This window comes from Emydura macquarii, unplaced genomic scaffold (assembly GCF_026122565.2).
Source record: "Emydura macquarii macquarii isolate MOO-44397 ecotype Brisbane River unplaced genomic scaffold, CSIRO-AGI_Emac_v2 contig_2768, whole genome shotgun sequence".
NCBI classification, from domain to species: Eukaryota; Metazoa; Chordata; order Testudines; family Chelidae; genus Emydura; species Emydura macquarii.
This window is the reverse complement of record NW_027132905.1, coordinates 42337966-42361415: the sequence shown is the minus strand read 5'-3', so window position 1 is coordinate 42361415 and position 23450 is coordinate 42337966. Positions and strand designations below refer to the sequence as shown.

The 23450-nt window shown below is 46.5% G+C and overlaps 1 protein-coding gene across 3 annotated transcripts in view; it reads right to left on the bottom strand.

Moving 5' to 3' along the window:
* The window catches only part of DVL1 (dishevelled segment polarity protein 1), a 182778-nt gene that overhangs the window by 95739 nt on the left and 63589 nt on the right, over positions 1-23450 (bottom strand). For all 3 annotated transcript variants that reach the window (XM_067567248.1, XM_067567249.1, XM_067567250.1), the window contains exon 2: positions 7683-7752. In XM_067567248.1, the coding sequence (XP_067423349.1) occupies positions 7683-7752 (70 nt within the window). The remainder of the gene's footprint in view (positions 1-7682; positions 7753-23450) is intronic.

The following is a 23450-nucleotide window of genomic DNA, read 5'->3' as shown; positions in this document are numbered from 1 at the left end:
TGCCACTGCAGTTTCACAGGCGTTTCCTTTTCTGAGGAGTATGATTCTTAAAGTTTGGTTTTGTGATTTCCTTAAAAACCCATCTCTCTACATGACCTTCCAGGAGATCTTTCAGCCATTTACATATTCAAAAAGCTGTACAAACTCACATGGACTAATTAATACTAATTAATCCCCATGTTGAGAAATACTATGCCATTAAGTAATAGCGAACAGTTTCGTAACACACTTGCACAAAGCAGGGAGCAAAGTTAAGGTTGCATGTGCAATCTTAAATGCAAGCATTTCCTACTGGAACGTGCACCCTTAGAGATCCCTTAATGTAATTTTGTATGGACAACCCCCAGACACATGCACAGAACAAAGGGCTAAGGCCTTTGCATCTCAAGTCTGCATTTAGGTTCCTTGCATCTCAAGTCTGTCCACATGGAGTTCTGCAGGATTGGAACCTTGCAGGCTGCTATGGCTGCTACGACCCCACATGGGGATAACACCTCGACTTCTCCCTTTAAGAAGACACCACGTTTGCAGTGCTCAAAGATCCTACTGCACTTTTGTTCTCGAGCTGAGAACTGCAGCCATAGCAAACCACCCGTGTCAGGAAGGCAGAGACCGACGCAGAGGTCTGCCCTTCTCTGAACGGAGGGATACATGAAATAGCACAATCAGGGTGACAAGTCCTGAACTCGTTAGTAAAGAGAGACCAAGGGAGACTCCCTCCTGTTTGGTCTGACCAAGGGTTATCCCAGTACCGCACCCATTCAAGACTCATGAACTTTATGAAATGGGTTAAAAATTAGGCCCTAATCCTGCCAGGTGCTGACCCCTTTCCACTCCCACTGCGCACAATCCTGCTCCCACAGAAGTCAATGGCACCAGAGGCAGGCACACGGAGCTTACAGGACGCATTGACCCTGATTCTGCACCACTTAATTGATGGGAGTTTCGCCAAGGACTTCCCCAGGAGTCGAGGACACACTGCACCTCGTGGGATTGGGCCCTCTGTATTTAACAGCAACCTATAAATGCCACTGTTGTTACCAAGTTAATGAACACCTACCTTTGTCAGCAGAAAAAGAGAACACACGACCGCCACTGACATTTGTCATGAGCCCAATTAAAACATAAAGCTTTTGACGTTTGCTTCTAGCTTTTTCAAGTACAACTTGTCGCCTAAACCCTTAGAGACTTGGGTTCTGGTGGGTTTTTTTAAGTCTCTCTTTAGACAGTTTCATTTCAATGAGCCTCAGCATTTCCCCGTTCATGTGCACGTGCTGCTAATCACAATCCCATTAAAAGGTTCGAGAAAATCAAATCAAATATTATGCTCCAAAGATTCACACGCCGTTCGAGCAATCTTTCGAGTTACAACGCTTTCATTTAAGAAAGGGGAAAGATGATCTGATGATTAGGAACTGGCCTGGGATACAAGAGAGCTGGGTTCAAATCCCAAAAGCTTTTGGTATGACACTGGGCAAGTCATTTCCCTCCCCTGTGCCTCAATTCTCTACTTGTAAAATGGAGATACTATTTCCTTTGTCTTGTATCTATTTAGATAGTAAGCTTTGGGGGCAAAGGGAGGCTCTTACTATATATCCGTACAGCGCCTAGCGCAATGGGGCCCTGATCTTGGTCAAGGGCTCTAAGATCAACCACGATACAAACAGCAGCCGCTTTCCTTTCATGTAAGAATGGCTGGGAAAAACTGGAATAAGGGAGAAATCCGTGGAGCAGGGATTATGCATTCTTATAGATCTGGAAGTGGCCAGCATCCTGTGCTGAAACCAACTCATAATAAAATAATAAAACAGTCTCTTAAACAGATGTCTTTCAGAGGCTTTGGGATTTTATTGGGATCTTTAAAAAAAAAAAAAGATACCTAAAACTAAGTAGCACCACTCATCTCTCACATTTCATGTGTAGATCTCTAAGCACGTTGCAAAGGAAACCAAATATCATGACCCCCGTTTTGCAGATGGGAACACAGAGGCCTACAGCAATGAAGTGACTTTTCTGTTGTCACAAAGCAGGCCACGGACAGGGCTGGGAATGGAACTCAAATCTCCCTGAGCCCACGTCTAGCTCCTTTATCCACATTGCCTCCAAAAGAAATGGGTTTTTGCAACAGCAACAAACAGCAGCAGCTAGGAAGGGGAGTGGGGGAACAACCCAAGTCTCCTTAAATCCTTGGGTTGGAGAAATGGATTTTCTGACCGCCCGAAATAGAATGACCTTTGCACTAATGTCAATACTGCATTTTGCACAGGAGCGCAATCAGCACACGGGCTGGTTTAGACTGAGTCAGAAGCTTGTTCAATTGCCAGAGCAAAAGTAAGGATCTCTCACCCCATCGTACGCTAAATTGCAAGCATAAAACAGCAAGTGAATTTAGGTTAGATAAAAATAAACCCCGTGGAGATAGCAAATGTGCTTGAAAGGATAAGGGCTCAGCCCAGGGGTGCAGACAGCACTTTGAATCTCAACCTGTTTGCATTATTGCTTTTCGGTTCAGCAGCTTAAACGGGGGCTGGTGCTGAGCAGCAGGTCTGGCTGGAAGAGAACTCCTCATAAGCAGGGCATGGAGCCCTGGGAAGGCGCTCTCAGGGTTTGGCTTGTTCTTCTCCTGTTAGACAACTCACTCTTCATGTCCATCTCTTTACATTTAAAATGAATGCTGCTCGCATGCCATAATAATCACCACCGTCATGGGCATTACTGCAGCCCCTTTCGTCCCCTTCCTCCGAGCACTTTACTCCCTTCATTAATACAATGCAAAACATCCCTGTTTTCAAGAAATCTGCAGAGGGATCGGGGCCTACAGCACTGGGGAGTGACGCAGCAGCGCGCACACAGGCACCGTAGGCAGCAGGCCAAAGCAGCTCAACTAAAATTTCAGGAGCAAGCGGGGTGAGGAGCAGGTAATCCGGCAAACTGGAATTTAAACGTGACATGGCGGTTAATGCCTCTTACTCTGGGGAAGAGCTTCGTGGGACCTTCAACTACCTCAAGTTTTCAGGAGCCTCGGTTTTAACATCTCAGCCAGAAGAAGGGACCCCCAGCCTGGCAGGGTCTATTAACACAAGAGTTCAGTATTGACTCAGGGAGAAAACCACCACCATCAGGCACTTAGGTATCACAGTGATGGACCCGGTCCTGGAACCTACATAGAACAGAGCTCCTGTGGTTCCTAGCTGCCTCCTGTTTGTCTCTAGCCTGACTCTGCTGGCCTTGGAAGGTCTGACTGGATCATCAGTATTTATTTAATGTGTGTTTTATTCTCCAACGCCAAAAACATGCTTGAAAATGGGAACAATTTTTCCACCTAGCAAACATGGAGATTTCCCCTCTGTTATGAAGGCAGATATTTAAAATGGTCCCTTTCTTGCTTGGTTGCTCCCTTAATTACTTGCTAGCATCAAGGATTTGTATCAGCACACTTCCGGGAATAGTAGTTGAGTTTTTCAAAGCCATTTAAGGGATTTAGCTACCTAAATCCTCTAGACAGCTTTGAAAAATCCCAGTGTCTATTAGTCATCTACTGCCACAGGGCAATAAGGACAGACCACAAAGCAAGCTGTGGAGGACCTATGTACATCGCTTTTTAATAAACATTTCTCGGTGACAAAGCGCTGGATTTTCTTTTTCTTTTACACAGCTCTTTAAAGCCTGGAGAACATTCCCACTTCGGGCTATAGCCATTTTAATGTTAAAGGCCCCAATTCAGCAAAGCTTCTGAGCATATGCTTGATGTTAAACACGTGTTTAAGTGCTTTGCTAAACACGGATGGACTTAACCCTAAGCATGTGCTTTGCTGAAGTGGGGCTAGAGAATTGTTGGGACTGTGCTGTTTAAGATGTGTGTCCCTTTTAAAATTGGGATCAGTTAAAACAGCAGAGAGAAAGATAATGCGACAGAGTTCAATTGAGACAAATTCATCTACAGGCCCAATCCCGCTCTCACCAGAGAGAAGGGTAAAACTCATCAGCTGCACTGGGAACAGTCTCAATACGGACACGTATAGTTGGTTTACTGGAGTCAGGCGTGACGTTCTGTATTTGTTGAATAACGCCCCCGGCCCCAAGCTGACAGATGTTTAAACAAAGACATTGCATGTTCCTTCTGCAGTGTACAGAACATGTGCCTTCTACTACAGGCTACAACACGCCACCCATATTTCCTTTGACTTTTACAGCTAAAACACGTGTAGTCACGTCTCCAAGCAGACAGGCCCAGTGACTTTCTGAGCAGCCCAGCAAAGTTTAGTACGATGCAAAGACAGGTTTCCTCAACAGCGTGGCTGGTGAGACAATTAAGACACTGAAACACTTTGGGCCCCTGTTCTCTCTTTGGGGTGGGATAAGTATAACTAAGGGCCAGATCTCCAGCTGGTATAAAAATCAACACAATTGAAAGCAACAGGGATACACTCATTTACATCAGCTGAGGATCTTGTCCCATGAGCTAGTGGTTAGAGGATTAAAAGTCAGTCCCCACAGAGCTAACTGCATTCAGCAGCTCACAGCAGACAGTTGACAATGGCTGGAGTCAGGGACCCCGCATGGGGGTGTGTGTGAGTGAGTGAGTGAGTGAGTGAGTGTGTGTGTGTGAGTGAGTGAGTGTGTGTGTGTGTGTGAGTGAGTGAGTGAAGGGAACACTTTACCGGGGCCTGGGAGGCCTGGCGCAGGCTGCAACCCCCATTACCATGAGCCGTGAAAAATGTTTTTCCTCATGAGATTGTTTGTATGAGATGAGGGATCGTGGTATGTGTGTGGGAGGGGGCCCGTGTTACAAGTTTGTACTGAGCCTGGAAAAATTATGTTTGGGCCCTGACTGGAGTCTGTGTGCCCTTCCAGTTACTGCTGAGTCCAAATGAACCGATCTGCTGGAGTTTTCCCACTAAAAGAACCCTAGAGCAATTTGTTTTACCACTTACTGGAGGCGGGCAATCCTGCAGACACTTACCACCTACCAGTCCCTTTGATTACCAGCCCCTGGGACTTCAGTAACAAATTTCACCAGGGCATCCTCCCAGGGGTGAGCATTACGATTCCTATCAGACAACTGTCAAAGCCACGGCCTTAACCCGACGCTCACGCCCTGTATTGGGATGCTGAGAACAGTGCGAAGGGGCAAATGGACATCACTCAAGTCCAACCTAAGCCCTATTTTGGAAACTTGAGTGATGCATAGACCTTGTGCTGGCCCTCTGTATAGGGGCGAATGCTACCCCTAGTTCCAGCTTTCCGTACCCAAGGGCATGCTTTGGGCATCCCAATGAAAACCGTGTGTTTGAAAACTACGCTCCTTGTTATGCAATCAAGTCTGCTTGCAATTTAATGCTCTTACACAACCATGAATGTTCTCATCTTCAGCTGGATCTCAAGAGGAGGGTATCTGATGTCTCAGACTGAACAGCATCAAAGAGGATAGTAAACCGGCATCGGTTTGCTAGATCCTTTTTGCAGTAAAAAGGAAAAGCCCACAAATCTTCCGGCTCGTAAGAGCCCCTCTCTGCCAGTTAAAGGCACGTTGCTCTGTGAATCACCCCCGAGAGTTATAAGATTTTAGCCAATCATAGCAACAGCCTCAGAAAAATGGTCTACCATAAATAAAACACAAACATGACACAGATTTGGCGTTTAAACCACCAAGATAATCCCCAGCTAGGCAGGAAGGTACCTTGCGCTGTAAGCCTTAGGGAAGATTGCTCAAGTCACAGGTTCGGTAATTTTCTGTATCTTTGCCAAGCAGGCCACAATCCTACTGCAGGGCTGGGTACAGGGCCAAGCTAACTCCAATGAGAGTCTTTCAGCCTGGCTGTTAACCACTCAGCACAGCCCTGAGAGCAAGTCACCTGTGCACAAGATGGAAGGCATCCCAGAGGGCTGCACATCACTACAACATACAGCAGATTGTAATTAATAACTACAATTAGCCAGCTACAAAAGGGCTTAGATGTTACAGCATGCTGATGAAGAGGAACACACAAAAGAAAAAGAATATGAGAGGTGTGTGGTCTGGAGGATAGGGCACTGGATTGGGACTCAGGAGATCTGGGGTCTATTTCCAGCTCTGCCATTGATCTGTCTCTAGGAAAAGTCACTTCACCCATCTGTGTCTTTCCCTACCGACCCTTCACCTGTCTCATCTATTAAGACCATATGCTCTTTCGGGCAGGGACCGTCTCTTACTCTGTTAACATACATGTATGTGCTGTGCTTAGTACGATAGGGCCCAAATCTTGTCCGATGTCACTAGCCTAATACAAATTAATAATAATATATATGAATGAAAAATGATCTTCCAGATCAATGGCTTCCCAAAGCAGAATTAAAAACTGCCCCTCCATCCCAAAAATCAGACAGACTTACTCAGTAGAACTCTGCCTATGATTAGTATGTACCATGGACCAAAAGGATGCATCTATTCTTTTGTTATACCACCACATTTGCCACTACACTTCACATTTATCCTTCTCCTTTGAATGAAGCAACATTTATTCCAGAGCCCCATCATGCAAATTCACACTGATGCTTTCTCTAGGGGGTGGCACATAAAGTGTTAAAAAAAATTCCTTGACCATTTTTGAAGGCCTAGTGCAGCAAAAATAAGTTTTGTTTTGGTTTCTTTTCTTTTCTTTTCTTTTTTTTTTTTTTTTTTTGGGGGGGGGGGGATGGGGGACGAGAACGGATACTTGTGAACCTCAAAACATTCCGAAATAAATTGGGGAGGAGGGCTTTGAGACAAAACGTACAATATTGAAGCCTTTGCAAGTTAGAAAAACACCCCCCAAAATGTAGAAACATCAATCCTAGACAACTGAGAACAAGCAGTGTGCATTTGTGCCATTTGCAGTCTTGGGCAAAAAAAAAAAAAAAAAAAGAGAAAGATCCTCAGATTGACAGTGGCAAGACTGAATTCAATATGGATGCTTCTGGAAATAAGAACCACAAGCAAATAGGTTTCACTTTAAGGGTAATATTTTCAATAATGGGTATTTAGACGCATCGTAAACAGCCTGCTATGTACAGTGCAGAATACCACCGAAGTTAATGGAATTCCTAGGTACACTGCACTTTTGAAAATAAAACCAGCTCAATGAGAGGTGTAGGTCTGATGTCGGTGTAGTGAGTGAGGGTGACCCAGTGTCAGTCAGGCTAGAGCCATGAAATTGACAAGAAGCCAGGTAGGGGAAGGGGGAGGGGAGAAGCCCCTGGTGGTTTCCCCCTCTGGGAACCGGGAGGGGAGAGGGGGCAGCCCGCCAGGAGTCTGTGGAACAGCTGGACTACCCACAGGGAGCTGCCAGCGGAGCTGAGAGACCAGAGCATGGACATCAGCCACCGCAGTAATTAATGCGGTGGCTGTAAGTCAACCCATGTTAGGTCTGCTTATCTTGGCTGTCTAGAGAAGGCCTTAGTCTGGGCCCAATTCTGCAAAGACAGCCCTTATAAAGGCACATAACTTCTTAAGCAGCAGGGTTCGAGACAGTGCCTCCAACAACTAGAGAGCATGGGGGAGGGGAACGGAGACAAAAACTCCTGCACTCCCACATAATCTGATTTTGTTTGTTGGCATGCGGCCAGTACTTTCCAGCTAAAGCTCCCGCTGCACTCCTATAAGCAGCTAATGTAGCGCTGAGCCACAGAGCAGCACACGTACACAGATACACAGACCAACCTACCCAGGACACCACTCTTCCATTGAAGCACGGTAGCTTTGCATTGTCATCCGAGATCTCCTCCTTCACCACCCTGAAAGATAAAATCACCAAGAACTTGTATCAACGTCAGATCCAGGTGGGCAGCGTTTAACAGATGTAACCCCATGACAACAAGACCGTTTTTTGCTCTGACTCATCCCAACATAGCAGAGACCATAAACCTTAAGTAATGCTCCTATCCTTAGAGGGCATAAATGTACTCCTATGCTTTTTGTTCTGTTCATCGCCCAAATAGCTAGTCCTGCAGAGGGAAAGCTGCTGGCTCTGATGCATTTCCTGTTCAATTACTCTGCATGCCCTAAATTTCATCCAGAAGAAAGCTATTCATCTACTGGACAAAAAATGCTGGCCAGTTCAGTGAATGTGTCTGGTGGCCAAGTTGTCAACTCCCCTCTGGCTATGGAGACCAGGATATTCAGAAGTGAAGTCTAGGTAAATGTTCTTTCATCTGGGGACTTTTGATCTTAGTGATTATTGAATCTGGGAGAAAGGCCAACGTGGGCATCAAGATGTGACTGCCACCAGTTACAAATGCGTATCAGTAGGTTTGCAAAGGGCTAGACGCACATTTTAGTTTTAGCTGGAGTTTGGAGACTCAGAAGTGCCAAGCAGGACCCTGTATAAAAAGAGTTAGATTCAAAGCCCACTGAAAGTCTTTTCCCTGACCTCAAAGTGCTTGGGATCAAGCTCATAGAGAAAACACTAGAGTCATTTCACATAGGCCACCAAGCAGACAGCAGTGTATCAACTTCCGGTTACTACTGACACTAAAACCTAGAGGTGAAAGCTACTCCAGTATCAAATCGCTGTCCATTGCCTTCCATACTCAACCCCTTTGCTGCACTCTCCAGCAGTTCCTACAATAAGACGGCTACTATGCATATAGCAATTAAAGATAGAAAGTTATGAACATTGAGAATTCAGTTTTTTGCAAGCAGGTATTTTTCACCTTTATTGATCTGTCCAAGGTTTTGTGGGTTTTTTTTTTTTGTTTGTTTGGTTTTTTTTGTATTTAAAAGGAACGTGTCTGCAGACACAGTAGAGCTAGACAGATCCCAGGTCTCTGGAAAGACTTCAAATGGGAACTGAAGCTGCAGAATCAGGCCCAGATCCTAATGAGTTTACATCAGTAAGTCCCCATCACCAGACAAGACAAGCCTCCTCCAAAGAGTAGGGGAAAGGAAGCAGGTAGAGGTAGGGCATGAGGAGAGGGTGGAGGGGTACAGCCATTCCAGCTAATGATATAGGAAAGCAACACACCATGTGTTGGGACACGTTTCTCTCTTGTTTTACAACTCAGTCTTTCAAATCATCTGAAAACAGCAGGTGGAGAGGGATCAGTGACTGTGCATCTGCCAGAGGGAACTCCAATCATTTTCTCTACTCTGGATTCTTATTCTTACTTTGTCGCTGCTATTTACATTCCAGTACAGCCTCTAGGGGCAAACCCAGATCAGGGCTCCGTTGCGTTAGGCGCTGTGTGCACACACACACAGACAGTTCACACTGAACACTTCACAATTCAATGGACAAGACAGAGGAAGTTCTATTATCCCCATTTCACAGACTGGGATTTAATACGGATCTTAAGTGACTTGCCGGAGGTCACGCAGGTAGTCTGAAGCACAGCTGCACTTTGAACTCAGATCCTCTGCACCACAGTCTACCCCCTTTACCCTACGGTCAACCCTTCCTTGTTAATTCAATCACCCTTCACTTTTTGAATTGTCATTTTTCTCTTCCCGCTAATAAAGTTCTCTGGCTTCCATTCTCCGCCCCCCATGTCCCTTTCTGAAGTGTTTGTAAAGCTGAGGCTTGCCCCAAGGGGGATATGAATGAGCACCAAGGGGCAGCTATAGCTTGGAGTTTCTCTCCCTTGCAGAAGTGTGATGCCAAAGCTTTGTGATCTTCAGAAGGAGACAAATGAGGTGTTACTGTTAATCAGCTGCGTGCAGTTCCAAAAATGCCAGGGAGCACAACAGAGCATTTCCCCATCTTTCAGGCTGCTACTGACAGCAGCCAGAACCACAGAGGCTGTGCAGTGGGAGAGATCTTACCCTTTAGCTCCTCGTTCTGCTAGCAGCACGGGCTGGCATGAGAACAAAGGCAAGATACTGGGTCAGGAGGGGATCACTTGATGATTACTGGTTCTGTTTGTCCCCTCTGGGGCACCTGGCATTGGCCACTGTCGGAAGACAGGATACTGGGCTAGATGGGCCATTGATCTGACCCAGTATGGCCCTTCTTATGTTCAATATTTCATTTATTTTCGGAGTTCCCATCCAAGCATCTCCACTACCAAAGGAGGCGCAACCCCAGCACCGCAGTACGCCATGCCAGCTATGTAGGAAGGAGGCACATATGTTTGCTAGCAAGAGATTAAGTGCATCAATTTCATTTTCCATAGGGCAGCCTCTAATTTGCTTTCTTCAAGATGCCCCGCCCTCCAAATTAAAAAGCCTGTATCCCCTAAAAGCTTCCTGTAAGTGGAGCAACCCAATTCGATTGCACAGAAAGTTAATTTAAAATGTTGTTTTACTGCCACTCTGTAGCTGTGTAGAAAAAACAGCAGCAAACCTTTGACATCCGTTCACCAAAAGGGTGACTTGACTCGTCTGTTTGTCTTCCCAGAGCCTCTGACATCCATCCTCCCACCCAGCGACCCATTCCACAGAGGGCATGCTGTGCTAGTGGGAAGGCAGCCTCAGAGCAGCTGCTAGGTTCATACCCCTGCTCGACTGCATGCCTCTTTGGTCTGCGAACCAAATACCTTCGCCGCCGCAATCTCTCCCCCCTTCCCTCCCTCTCCCCTTCAGCCTTTCCAGGCTCCAGCAGCCCAGATCCATTTCCTCTCCTGATGTCCATCAGGCGCTCCCCATGTCCTTGCACCTTTATCCTGGTTTTGTCCTTCCTAGGCCGGCCCTCGTCTCTACCTGCAGCCACCTTTGCTCTGCCCACCCTACCCCCCCATCATTCAATCTCCTCCATCCTCTCTGGCTCGCTGTCTGCTCTATGGTCAGTTACCAAGGGAAGGACTATAGTGTTTTAAGGAAGGATTTGAAGGAACAGAAGGCGATTGGACAGTATGGTATTCCGGGGCGGAGGATCCCTAGCATCCAAACCCATGTGGTTTCAACGTACCAATGGGGAGAGGGGTTGTGCCGGAGCTGGAGGAAAGCTCAAAGGATCCATTGCTACACAGATCCACCTCACAGAGGGCATGCAATAGGGCTGCTGTCCCTCCACAACTCCATCCTCCATTCCCTGCTTGCCCCCCCTCCAGTACACAGCCCAGTTACTTAGACAAGGCTCCTGCACCCTACCCATCTTTGCGCAGGGTGGACGCATTTCAATCACGCATCAGAATCACGCTGGTGAGGAGTCACACGAATGCAGGTCATAATGTATGGAAATTGGCCATGAAAAAAAAACAACCCAAAAAACCAGACACATACCTATCCCCCTCCCCCCAGGCTCCTCAGATACATGCCCAGCAGGGAAGAACCCAGGGTATTAATCAGAGAGGGGTCCAAGCTGCAAACTTCAGATCCAAGACAGGGGTTGAATTTCCAACATCCCAAGGTTCAGAGCAAAGGATGTTGGCCCTGGATTTTTATTCAGGCCCATCTAGAAGAGTTATAATGCATTAGACCAATAGTGGGCCAAATTCACCCCGCTACAATTTCTTTGCAGTTCAGGGAGTTGAACTAGGAATGCATTTGGCCCCATGAGATCTCTTCACATGGCCTAGCACCATTCTGCAAGAACATCGGCATTTAAAAGCAGGAGGTACTTAGATAGCAACTGTCATCCCCAAATGCTTTACAAAGAGGAATGATTCTAGCCACTTGTAAAGTACTGCCACCTCTGGCTTGCGGCTGTTTAACAGCACACAGGAACACTTCATGGTACTTGGGGGGTAGAAAGTGAAAAAGAATACTGTATCTCAAATCAGAAACAGCTATGGGGCAGACGGCATGGGGATTTAGGGCTCAGTCTAAACCCTTTAATTTGATGGAAAGGCTCCCTTTGGATCAGGCCCTTCAGGAGACAAAATGTAATTGCCCAAGTTAGTATTTGAACAGGACACCTGGGCTAATGCCTCTGCTCCTACAAAAACTGCCTGTGGAATCTCTAAAGACAGCAGTACAGATTAACCACTAACACCATGCAGGAGCATTGGTTCACATGCTGACTCACCGGGGGGGTGGGGTGAGGAGGAGGGGGAGAGAAATCACCCACTGGGTTCTGTACCATTACCACTCATTCCTGGGTTCTCTTTAGAGGTCTCCCCCTTTAGGTACTGACCATACACACACGCACCCACAACACAGCCTCAATCCACATATGCAGCTCCCACTGATGCAGCATGAGCTGTCCGTGCGGATGGAGGGCCCTGTGCCACGGTCAAAGGCATTCGCTATTAAAAAGGACAGCAACAATTCAAAACAGTGTCACGGTGGAAAATGAAATCAACAGCCATGTCAAAAGGTTTCCTGAGATAAGAAGGGCCTGAAGACTCTCTTCCCGATTTACTCCCATGTCAGAGTGCAGTGCTCTCAGAAAGGGCCTCGGTGATACTCTCAATTCTATGTAACCTCCAGCTTTTTCCCAACATGAATGGTTTAACTTTTAAGACATTTTTGGTTTGTATTTGAATTCTAGTGTCCCAACACTCCAGCAGCATAGGGCGGTGGGAGAAGATTGATCATCTTAGGGGCAACCCACTGAATTGATTGATTAATAAGTCAATAAAAATCAGACAGTCAAGGAGCACTACCGTGGAGAAAACAAACACACACTCCCAAACTGGGCTCAGCTCCAGGGTTTCCTTTCAAAGAGCTTCATGCCACATCCCCCCCCATACGTTCATAGTCCAAGACTTCTCACTCCTTGAATTCCAACTTCAAACAAGCCCTCAAATTCAAAGGGGGAAAAAAAACAAAAAAAACTCAGCCAGAAATGAGGTTTGGGGTCAAAGCCATGCCAAAGGATCACATTCTTCATGCCTTCTGCCCAGAGCCAGCACAAGTTAATTCAAGAAGCGTGTGTCCAACCCTCACAGAGGAAGGAAGGCCTTGTGATTAAGGCACAGAACTGGAGCTCAAGATATCCGAGTTCAATTTCCAGCTCTGCCACAGACAGATACCTTAAGCAAGGCACGCTACCTGTATCTCACGTTCTGTGAACAGGATAATGACATTTCCTTTGGCTTTTTAGGTTAAGCTCTTTGGGGCAGACACCGTCTCAATGCCTAGCACAAGCAAGTGGGGCCACCAATCTCAGTCGGGCCCAACCAATGCTACCGTGATGCAAATCAAAGAACGCCCTGACTCAAAACTCAGGCCCTGTGCGCTCTTCTGCATGGTTCTCAAACCTCCCCGCGATGGAACCAAGCTGGAGGAAAAATCAACTCCGATGTTTCCCTTGCTCCGATTATTGTGGTGATTGACACTGTCTCAGTTTGACAGCCTTTTGTGATCAGCTGTTCCTATTGTAAAAAAATAACCTCACATCCCAAAGCAAAGTCACAGGAAGAAGCATCACAGTGCCTGTAATCAATGCACTCTCCCCCTTGGGAGAGATCAGGCTGGATTTGTACGCAACAAGGTCTATATCGAGACTGTTGGACTCTCACAGACCCTATAATTCTCCCTAGTCCTCAAACTCCCACACTAAATAAAAGTTTGTATTGCTGTATAGCACTGCACCCACCTCCCTGAATCCTGGCCTGGATTCTACATTAATGGAAGAGACTGTTTATTACACCACAGTCAATACCCCTGGAGTCATCCAGATGAATACAACAGTATCTAAATCAACTAGTGGTTCCATACTACTGGGAGTAATTAGCGATTGCCTTGAAGCTGTGTATTTGCAACAAATCCCCCGTGAGCCAGCTTCTAGCTCTACTAAACAGTTACAGATGTCATCTTTCAGCAGGGCACATTAAACTAGGTTTTTATGACTGTTGCTTTAGGCTAGAGAGAGTCCTCACTTAAACAAGATAAGATTAAGATTAAGGAAGTACGAGCTCTGCAATCCCATCATCTTTCCTACCACCTTCCATCCCTCGCTCAAAAAGCTGAAACCGCTCTTAAACTTCAGGACAAAGCAGGCACTTCCAGAGGTTCCTGAAAAGGTCAGCGGACAAGACGTTTCTAAAGAGAAATGAATTGTTTGGGGTTTTTTAAGCAGGGTGGATAAAAATTGATTTAAAAAAAGAAAGAAAATTGGATTTTTATTTAAATCAAATTTTTTTAAAAAATTGAATACTTAAAAAAATGTACGCCTATTTAAAATTAAATTTGAAATTATGACAACCTATATTAAGGCCCAAATTTACTATAACCTATAACATTTTAACTTAAATTTAAAAAGCAACATCCAAGCAGTACATGTTTGCTGCCAAAGTTTTAAAGAAAACCAGACCACTGAGCAGGTGGAAGTCACTGACTAAAACGCCTGGAACCAGAGAGTTTGTTGAAGTGCTACACCAGCTTTTGACAAAAGTAGCTTGTTCTGCAGATGCAGAGAGAATATTTTCTTCTTGTCAAGTTATTCATCTAGTTCAACGACTATTCATTCAAAGTTGAGAAACTGATTGAGAGTTCGAAAAGCAGGAAAGCATGTTTTCTTCTTCCAAGCTATGAAGAAAAACTAGGTGTGAGGATGAGATCTACCAGTTTTAAAATCTTGAAGGACACGGTGTCTAGAAACAATTGATTCAATTCACTAACTACAGATGGAATACTGTGTGCAGTTCTGGTCTCCCATGTTTAAGAAAGATTAATTCAAACTGGAACAGGTGCAGAGAAGGGCTACTAGGAAAACAAGGAATGGAAAACCTGCCTTATGAGAGGAGAATCAAAGAGCTTGGCTTGTTTAACCTAACCAAAAGAAGGCTATGGGGAGATGTGATTGCTCTCTATAAATACATCAGAGGGATAAATATCAGGGAGGGAGAGGAGTTATCTAAGTTCAGCACCAACGTGGACACAAGAACTAATGGATATAAACTGGCCATCAGGAAGTTTAGACTTGAAATTAGATGCAGGTTTCTAACCATCAGAGGAGTGAAATTCTGGAACAGCCTTCCAAGGGGAGCAGTGGGGGCAAAAAACCTAGCTGGCTTCAAGACTGAGCTTGATAAGTTTATGGAAGGGATGGTACGATGGGACAGCCTAGTTTGAAAATTGACTGATCTTAGATTACTAGCAGTAAATATGCCCAGTGGCCTGTGAGGGGATGTTAGATGGGGGGTTCTGAGTTACTACAAAGAATTCTTTCTTGGGTGTCTGGCTGGTGAGTCTTGCCCACATGCTTAGGGTTTAACTGATCACCATATTTGGGGTCAGGAAGGAATTTTCTCCCAGGGCAGATTGGCAGAGGCCCTGGGGTTTTTTCGCCTTCCTCTGTAGCATGGGGCACGGCTCACCTGCTGGTGGATTCTCTGTATCTTAAAGTCTTTAAACCACGATTTGAGGACTTTCATAACTCAGTCATAGGTCACGGGTCTATTACAGGAGTGGGTGAGTGAAGTTCTGTGGACTGTGTTGTGCAGGAGGTCAGACTAGATGATCATAATGGTCCCTTCTGACCTGAGAGTCTATGAGCTCATGCTTCCTTTGAAATACAAAACCTTTTTGATAAAAACTAACTTATTAAACATTTACTTTATTACCTTATTTATGCAGAACATTTGTTTTTAAATAAAACTCCCTTAATTTTAAAATTCGATTCTTGCACATTTTGAATTGAATTATAATTCCTATCCATATACATCTTGACACTAATCAGGAGTAAATAAAAAAGAAATCTAGTAACTAAAAAATGAATCATTCACCATTTTATAATAGAGTAAAAAAAGAAAAAATTAAGAATCTGAATAAATGTAAGAAACTATATAATTCCTTAAATAAATGTATAAAGATATAATGTATTCCCCTGGTTAGCAAAAAGTATCAAGTTTAGTGTAAAGGCTATAATTACCAACCAATGAGTATCAACCTTTCTGCAGGAAAATAAAAAGTACAAATGCAAAATAAGATTTGAATCAATTATTTAAATCAAGATTTCCTGCTTTCTGATTTAAATTGGTGATTTAAAAAAAAATCAATCCACCCTATTTTTAACATACTGAGATCTTGTACTGTGAGTGCTCAAATTTTAAGACGGGCTTAAGTGTTTTGGTGAATTAGAGCCAGAATGTTCAGCCCAGAAAAGCAATAAAAATGCATCATGGAACTTCCTGGTTAATTTGGCTCAATGATTTCACTTCCGATTTGCTCAAATTCCAAGACAAGAGATTGTTTCCTAGATACCAGCCTTACACTCTTTCAGTCCTGAATCAGAGCCAGGCTGGGCTCTTTCTGGCTCATGCATCATCACTAATAATAAAGACTCTTCTCTCTGTTACAACTCTGCAATGTCACTGTCTTCAAAAGTGATTGAATAGGTGAAACCCAGGGCAGAATTAGTTAGCAGCTCTGTTAGTAATCCACAAGCTAGAAGGGAATCCAGCTCCTTCTCTCATAACTGTGCAGGCTCTGCAGGGCAGAGAGAGACAACACTTTTGTCAGGACCCTGCATACACACAAGGAGCATATTTTACAGCTATTGCACACAGGTGCAGGGGATGAGATGAGGTGCGAGAAAGGGGAGAATCAGGCCTTGGGAAGAGCCCTCGTGCTACAACGCAATTGGAATACAAGTCATCTGGCCTTTCGGTTTTCCAGGGACCAAGCTAAGTGCCAGGGGAAAGGAATAAGGAAGAGCAGTCCTTCTCGTTCTGGTCTTGCTGTTGTAGGGACAGGTGGGGGAGAGCTGAAGGGAGGGATTGAATCGCTCTTCAGATTGCTAACCTGCACAAAGCTCCCAGAGCACAGGGCCCTCAAAGACAGAGCAGGAATTGCTTGGGCAGAGAAAGCAGACCATAGGGACAAGCTTTCTTCCAAGTCCTCTTTTGAACATGCAGACTGGAGCAAATCAAACCAGCCTCCGGAGGAGTAACGGAGCCAGGGGCAGGGCGGCCGGAGAGAAGAACCCCGCAACACACATGGCTCCCAGGGGCTGCACAGCAGTGGATGATTTGGCTCTGCCCCTTCCTGCACATGTGTAGCAGGCATGCACCGTGCACCCCTGGAATCCTTGCCCCCTACTCCTCTCAAGTGCAGCAGCACTTCTACCTCAGAGAGGAGGTGGCCGAATGTGGGTCTAAATATGGGATTTGCTGAGCCCCTCATTCAGCACAGCCTGGGAAGCAGATGCAGAGGCACTTCCTGTCACCTCGGTGAAACCAGATGCAGTTTCAATCTGTTTAGCAGCGTTTATTTTGCAATTCCTGTTTCAGGGCAGGTGAAACACTAAAAAGCCTTGGGCAGAGGAAGTTTGTCTGGATTCCCCTTAGTCCATAACCGGCTGCTAATCAGAGAGTAAAAGGAACACTCTGGCTTCTGCCAGGATCCAGACACAGCCCTCCGTTTGCAGTTCTGCTCAGCTCCAGATCAGAAGCGAAGGCTGAATGGAAGCAGAGATGGAAGGAACATTGCGAGCATTAGCCCAGTAGCTCCACTAAGTTATTTGTCAGGTGGAAGCGAACCAAGAGATTTCTCCTCCCAGCCCCCAAGAATGACCTTTTCCTGGCTCCCATCATTCAGACCAACATTTCCAACGGTGGCTAGTGATTTGAGGGGCCAGACAATGAGACGTGCTGGGCATCCTCAATTGCCAATGGCAGCTGGGAATGCTCAGAACCCCTGAGAATCAGACATAAGGTGTCCAGCTAGACACGCAAAGCATCGCTATAACAAGTACCATCTACAGACCCCAACCAAGATCAGGCCCTGTTGAGCTAAGCTCTGTACAAACACACAGTGATATCATCTCTGCCCTGAAGAACTTGCTGTCGAAACAGACAAGATAAAGGGAGGGAGGGGAAATGGCAGCACAGAGAAAAGTGACTTGGCCAAGGTCACACAGTAGGTCAATGGCAGAGCTGGAAATAAAACTCTGATCTCCTGAGTCCCAACAATGGCTCCTTAAAATATTTTGGCCCCAGTAAATTCCCAGCCAGAAAGTCCCCTACCCCCTCTCCAATCTGTGTATTTGCTGTGGTTTGCATTACTGTTTGCTAATAGATGGCAATGCATCTCCGACACTCAACTATAAGTGATTCCACTGAGTTTAGTCTAACTTTGGTGATTTTAAGGTACACGCAGTTTGTTGTTCTTTAAATGAAATCATGGGGGCGATTAAGTGTGCCTAATGGATTTAGGCACACAAGTCCCAATGATAGTCAATGGGATTTGGGCTCCTACCTCTTATAGTAATATAAGGTGGGGTTTTTTGCGGGGAGGAGGATCACCTTGAAGCCTAGGAAATTTCAATAAATTGTGGTTATAAGACAACATTTTCCATTATTTGTTTTTCTCTCCCTGTTGCTGTGTTAAAGGCCCACACGAACCATGGGGAGACTGACTATGAACAATATCAACAAAGTGGGAAAAATTGAGAAAAGTATTTCTTTAATCTCTGTAAGAAAGATCTTAGTAATAATACTACCACCACCTACTTTTGTATCCAATGGCTAGAAGCTGAAACTAGACAAATTCAGACTGGAAATAAGCTGTTCATTTTTAATGGCATGAGTAATATTTATCCAGGGTCATGGTAGATTCTTCGTCATTGACAGTTTTCAAATCAAGACTGAATGTTTTTCTAAAAGATCTGCTCTAGGAATTATTCTGGGGAAGTTCTCTGGCCTGCGTTATACAGGTGATCAGGTGAGATGATCACAACGTCTCTTCTGGCCTTAGAATCTATGAATCCATAGATTTCAAAGCCCTTTGTGAAAAAGAGAGAAGTATCAATTTCTCCTTTTTACGCTGTTTCTTCAATGCTAGCAGGCAACACATTTACAGCCAAGAGTGCAATTTTAAATTGATGGTGTCCCTTCACATTATTAGAACTGAAAACATTTTAAAATTCCAATTTAGAGATTTTATTTATGTATTTGCACTTTTCATTGTCCAGAGCGGGGAGGAACTAACTATTCAATTTCAGTTCGCTTTTAGTTATTGTCAGCTTCCTACAAATGAGCATCAAGTTGCAATTTTGGGGTTGCAAAAACACTGGTAGGGGGGATATTGGCTATTAAAATGCTTCCTGTGGAAATTGAAGAGAGTCATGGAAATTTCTATTTGTCAGTTTTCGTTTTAAAAAACCCTACAATTTGGGCCACGTTGTGATCGGACAGCATCCCTTTAATTTGGACAAGAATAGGAACCTCTCGCTCAATCCTGCCATCAAATCCCCGTGGGCAGACCCTAGGGCTGGCACAGAGCCTCAATGACCTCAGCCAAAAATCAGCAAAGCATTTAAGCACATGTTTAACCTGACGCACATGCTTAAATTCCATTCAAGCTGATTTAAGCACGAGCCTCAGTGTTTTACTGAATCCTTGCTGGGGCTCTTGCTGGATCCAGAGCAGGATCAGGACTTAAGATGCTACAATAATTTGATGCTAGCAGCTACATATTAAGCTAGAGTGGCAATGTGTGTGTAAGGAAGTGTCATGGACTAGGAATTATACCGCAATGCTACAAACCCTTGTGCATTGGTTTGACTCTAATCCCGTGAGCAGAGCCACAGAGGTCAGCGAGACTTCTTGCACAAGTAAATTTCAGCATGTTCGCGTTCACAGCACTATGGCTCAGGCATCTGACTGGCCATACATTCAGCTCAGGCATGTGGCAGGGGGTCACGTGCTGGGAGGTGATGGGTTATGTTGTTCATCAACTCCCCCCGAGGCCCAATTGCTACATTTTCCAAAGTCCAAAGGCCTCTGCGGTCTTTAAAAAGACCCCGATAGCCGTGGAATATGTGATTTCCCTGCTACTCAGCTTGGAACTCTTCAGCCACGTACTTCATGGAAGTACATACATCAAAGCCTCTACTTCCAAAACAAGGCACTTTAACACAGGATCCACTGGCTGAGGGCTTCCAGCTTGAACTATCGAATAGGGCCCCGGGCTACGAGGCAGGAGAATGACAGCCTGTAATTCCCAGCTCGCTCCGAGTAGCAGCAAACAGTGCCAAGAATATCAAATGCGGCAGCAGCCGCTCGTTTCAGAAATCGTTATTTGTGCGGAAGAGGCAGCTCTGCTCGGTTCACGCTCGGTTCCCAGGAGGCGGTGGCAGTGGGTTGAGGGAGGGCAGGAGGATGAACGAACGAACCCACCTGCTTCACTTAGGAGGCCTCTGCAAACACAGATCGATCAAAGGAAAGGCCCCTTTCCTTTGCTACACAAGAGCTGAGGTGCCCGGCTCGTGACAAGGACGCCTGCCAGCGTCGGCGCCTAGGGAGCACTAGAGGCTGCTCTTGCTAACACACGCCTGCAGCTCAGCGGCTTGGGGCGTGAAGGATCAAGCCCCGAGTGTCAAGCTCGCCCCCTCAGCCCGGTCGAGGCTGGCACAGCGAGGAGGAGCGGAACTCGCCGAAGGACTCCTGCCAAGCAGCTGGGGCAGGACTCCTGAAGTCCGACTGGCCGGGCTCTGCAATGGAGGGAAGAGCAGGATGCTCCCTGAATCCCACCCACCGATGGGAAGGGAAGCCAGGGCCACTTGGCAGCTGGAAAAGCAGGTCCTTGGTCCTTACTCTGTTAAAAGTCCCGCGGAGTGGAGGGAGCGTTCGCCTCCTAGGCCACATCCTGCAGCTGGATAGACGTCGGGTAGGTGCGGTGCTTATTACTGCTAAACGGGCAGTGTTTGCAGGATCGGGACCCTGCTACCGCTCTTTATTCCAGTGCACCCGGCCTTCCACGCACGCCCCTCCGACTGCAAGCTCTCCAGCTCGCGGACTGTCCGTCGGTGGGTGTATTGGGCAGCGCTGTGCGCAGAGCCCTCCCTAAACCACCGGTGAGCAGAAATCAGACAGACAATCTGCTGACCGCAGCTTGGGCTGCTGTCGTCTTGAGTGCCACTGTCTCCCTGCGGCGACCTTAGCGCCCCAGCGGTGCGCCCACCCAGCCCACCCCCTGGGCAGGGGTAGGGCACGCCTCAGGAAGAGGGAGCTGGGGAGAGGCACTCGCGCCAGTGTTTTAGATTCACAGAGGAAGCGCCGAGAGGGCCCCAGGCCACCCAGCGGGCCAGTGGCAGAGCCAGGAACCCTGAATCCCCCAGCACCTCTGCTATGGGAAGTGTAAAGAGCTTAGAGACAGCAGGCACTTTCTCCAGGGGTGGGGGGAAGGCTTCTCCAAGGTCACATTCTTCACATCGGTCGATTGAGAGGAGATTTGAAAACCCATTCAGAAACGGAACCAAATCGGTGCTGGTAGCAGAAGCCGCCCTCCTTCCCTCGCACCGGCCCGTGGTCCCCCCCGTCAGGTTCCTATACCCTCCTCGTGCCCACGCTCTCTCCCCTTCGGGCTTGCAGCAGAAGCTCCGTTTTGAAAACGCTCAGCGGAATCCGAGGCCAGGGAGGCACGGCAGGCGGCATGGCAGAGCACCACGGGGCATGGCATAGCACCACGGGGCATGGGAGCAGGCACAGACTTCAGGTTCTACTTTCCACTGGCCGGGGTGGGGCTTAGAGCTGGGGGCAGAAATCCTGGTGCTGCTCTGGTGGGGTGGTGCACGGATTCAGACTCCACCGGGGTTGGGCCGCTTCTGCTGTTGAGCCCTGACTGTAAATTCAAGCTGCCTCCCCCCCCCTTGACAGAGCCCCTGAGCACGGAAATGCCAGCTGTGCTCACCCAGGGGTTAACCCGTCCTTTGCCAGAGCCGGCCGCACCCTTGCACTGAGTGACTCGAGCCCTTCCTGTGGCCAGTCTCTACCCAGCCTGCCTGCTGCCCTACTTCGCAGGCCTCAGCCACTAAATGCTTGCCAAGCGCTCGAATATCCTCAGAGAGAAGGGCAAAGCAACAGGGTAATTTGTCCTAAATTCAAAGCCAATTTGTCTCAGCGTCAGGAAGAAGACAGAACCAGAGACAAGCTCATTAGAGCGTGGCTTTTCGAAACAGAAGTTCACGCTGCAGCTTCTCACGGGTGCCCACTTTGATTCTACTTACAAAGCAGCATTTTCCCCCCGCCCCCAAAGCAGCTGTTTAAATTAGCAGCAAGCACAGTCTGCTAATTTGCGACACATAAACCAGACGAAGTTATTCCTATTAACCCACAAAATGTTTTGGCAGCCCTGTTTACACCCCACCCCGAACCTCCTAACTGTATCTATCGAACCAGGTTACAATACATGAACATGCAACGAGTTGCCAGATTCTCAGCTGTGGAAATATACATTGCTTCACTAAAGTCAGTGGAGCTCTGCTGATTTACACCAGCTAAGGACTGGGGTCATTTCACCTTTAAATCTGCCCAGAAAGTTTCTCCAGAAGACCCAGATCACCTGGCAACATCAATCTTGTTGGACCAATCTGCAAGGATTAAGACCTCATGCAGAATATAAACACTGCAAGACAGCAGGGAGATTTCCTGGCAGAGCAGAGCACCTACGGATAGGAGATTTTGTCATCACTGGGAGGGCCGACTCTAAAAGACAAACAATGCTTCAGTCCCTGTAAGGACAGAACGTATTCCACAGCATGCACACAGCAAACCGAGAGCAAACAGCTGACACAACCACCTTCCCAGGTCTCTCAACAACAAAAAAATCTCACCCTACTGACCACGCGCTGGTTTGGGAGTATTCCAAACGGAATACAACCCAGCTGCTCTAAAAATAGGTCTCTTTCAAAGCTGATTAACACTTCTGTTGGAATTCTTAATGAAAATTAAAACTACGGGTTTGATAGCTGGGACTCCAGCAGAAAGAAAGTGTTTAACTATCCCCTCCCCACCTTGAAAAAAAATTAACAAAAATAATGCCACCCACTGAATTAGCCAATGGGATTTGGCCGGGATATGCTGTTTATTCTGGAAATAGACTAGGAGGGGTGGCATCTTTTTGCCGAGCAGGATAAACACCAGGCTGCAGCACAGCATCAGAAGGACTCTGCTCGACACAAAAGATCCACAGCCTTCTCTGATGCTGGAAAACCTTAGATCTCGGCTGCACCCTGCCAAGTTACTGAGCAGGAAACTGGGATGAGCTGCAAAAGCTTTCGGAGGCAGATCCGCAGGTGCCTCTCTGTAGAAAGCTCATGCAAATGACTCCCTAGCCTTGGGATCTTTCCCCTCAATGCAGCAGAGCCAGAACAGAACCTATGCACCATTTTTTTTTTAGCTGTTAGGCAGAACAACAATGCTTTGTGTTTTCATATGGTATGAATCAACGCTTGCATGACATTGTCATGAACACACAACATAACTATACAAACAACACACTGCAGTGGCAGAAAGTTGGTACTAGAACCTTTTTCCTACAGCTTCCAAAGCAAAGGCATCTGCCACTGGAGCTAAAGCTGAGCTCCCTCAGCTGATAGAAATAGTAGGTCTATTACTCTCTCTTTTGGGTCAGCAACTAGAGGCCATTACCAGCCATGAATAAAGCACATTAAAAACTTGCCCCTTGACTTGGTGTTCCCCAGCCTGGAGTTAACACAGAGACCACGCTGAGAACATATCCGATTAGACCCATTCTTTAAGGTCCTATAAAAAAAAATTCAGTGACAGACCTTATGCACTGGGCATTCAGGGAAGCTGCTTCTTTTAACCAAAGTTAGGACCCAGATCAAAGGGTCCTAACTCTGAAAAATCCACAGCCCTGAGTG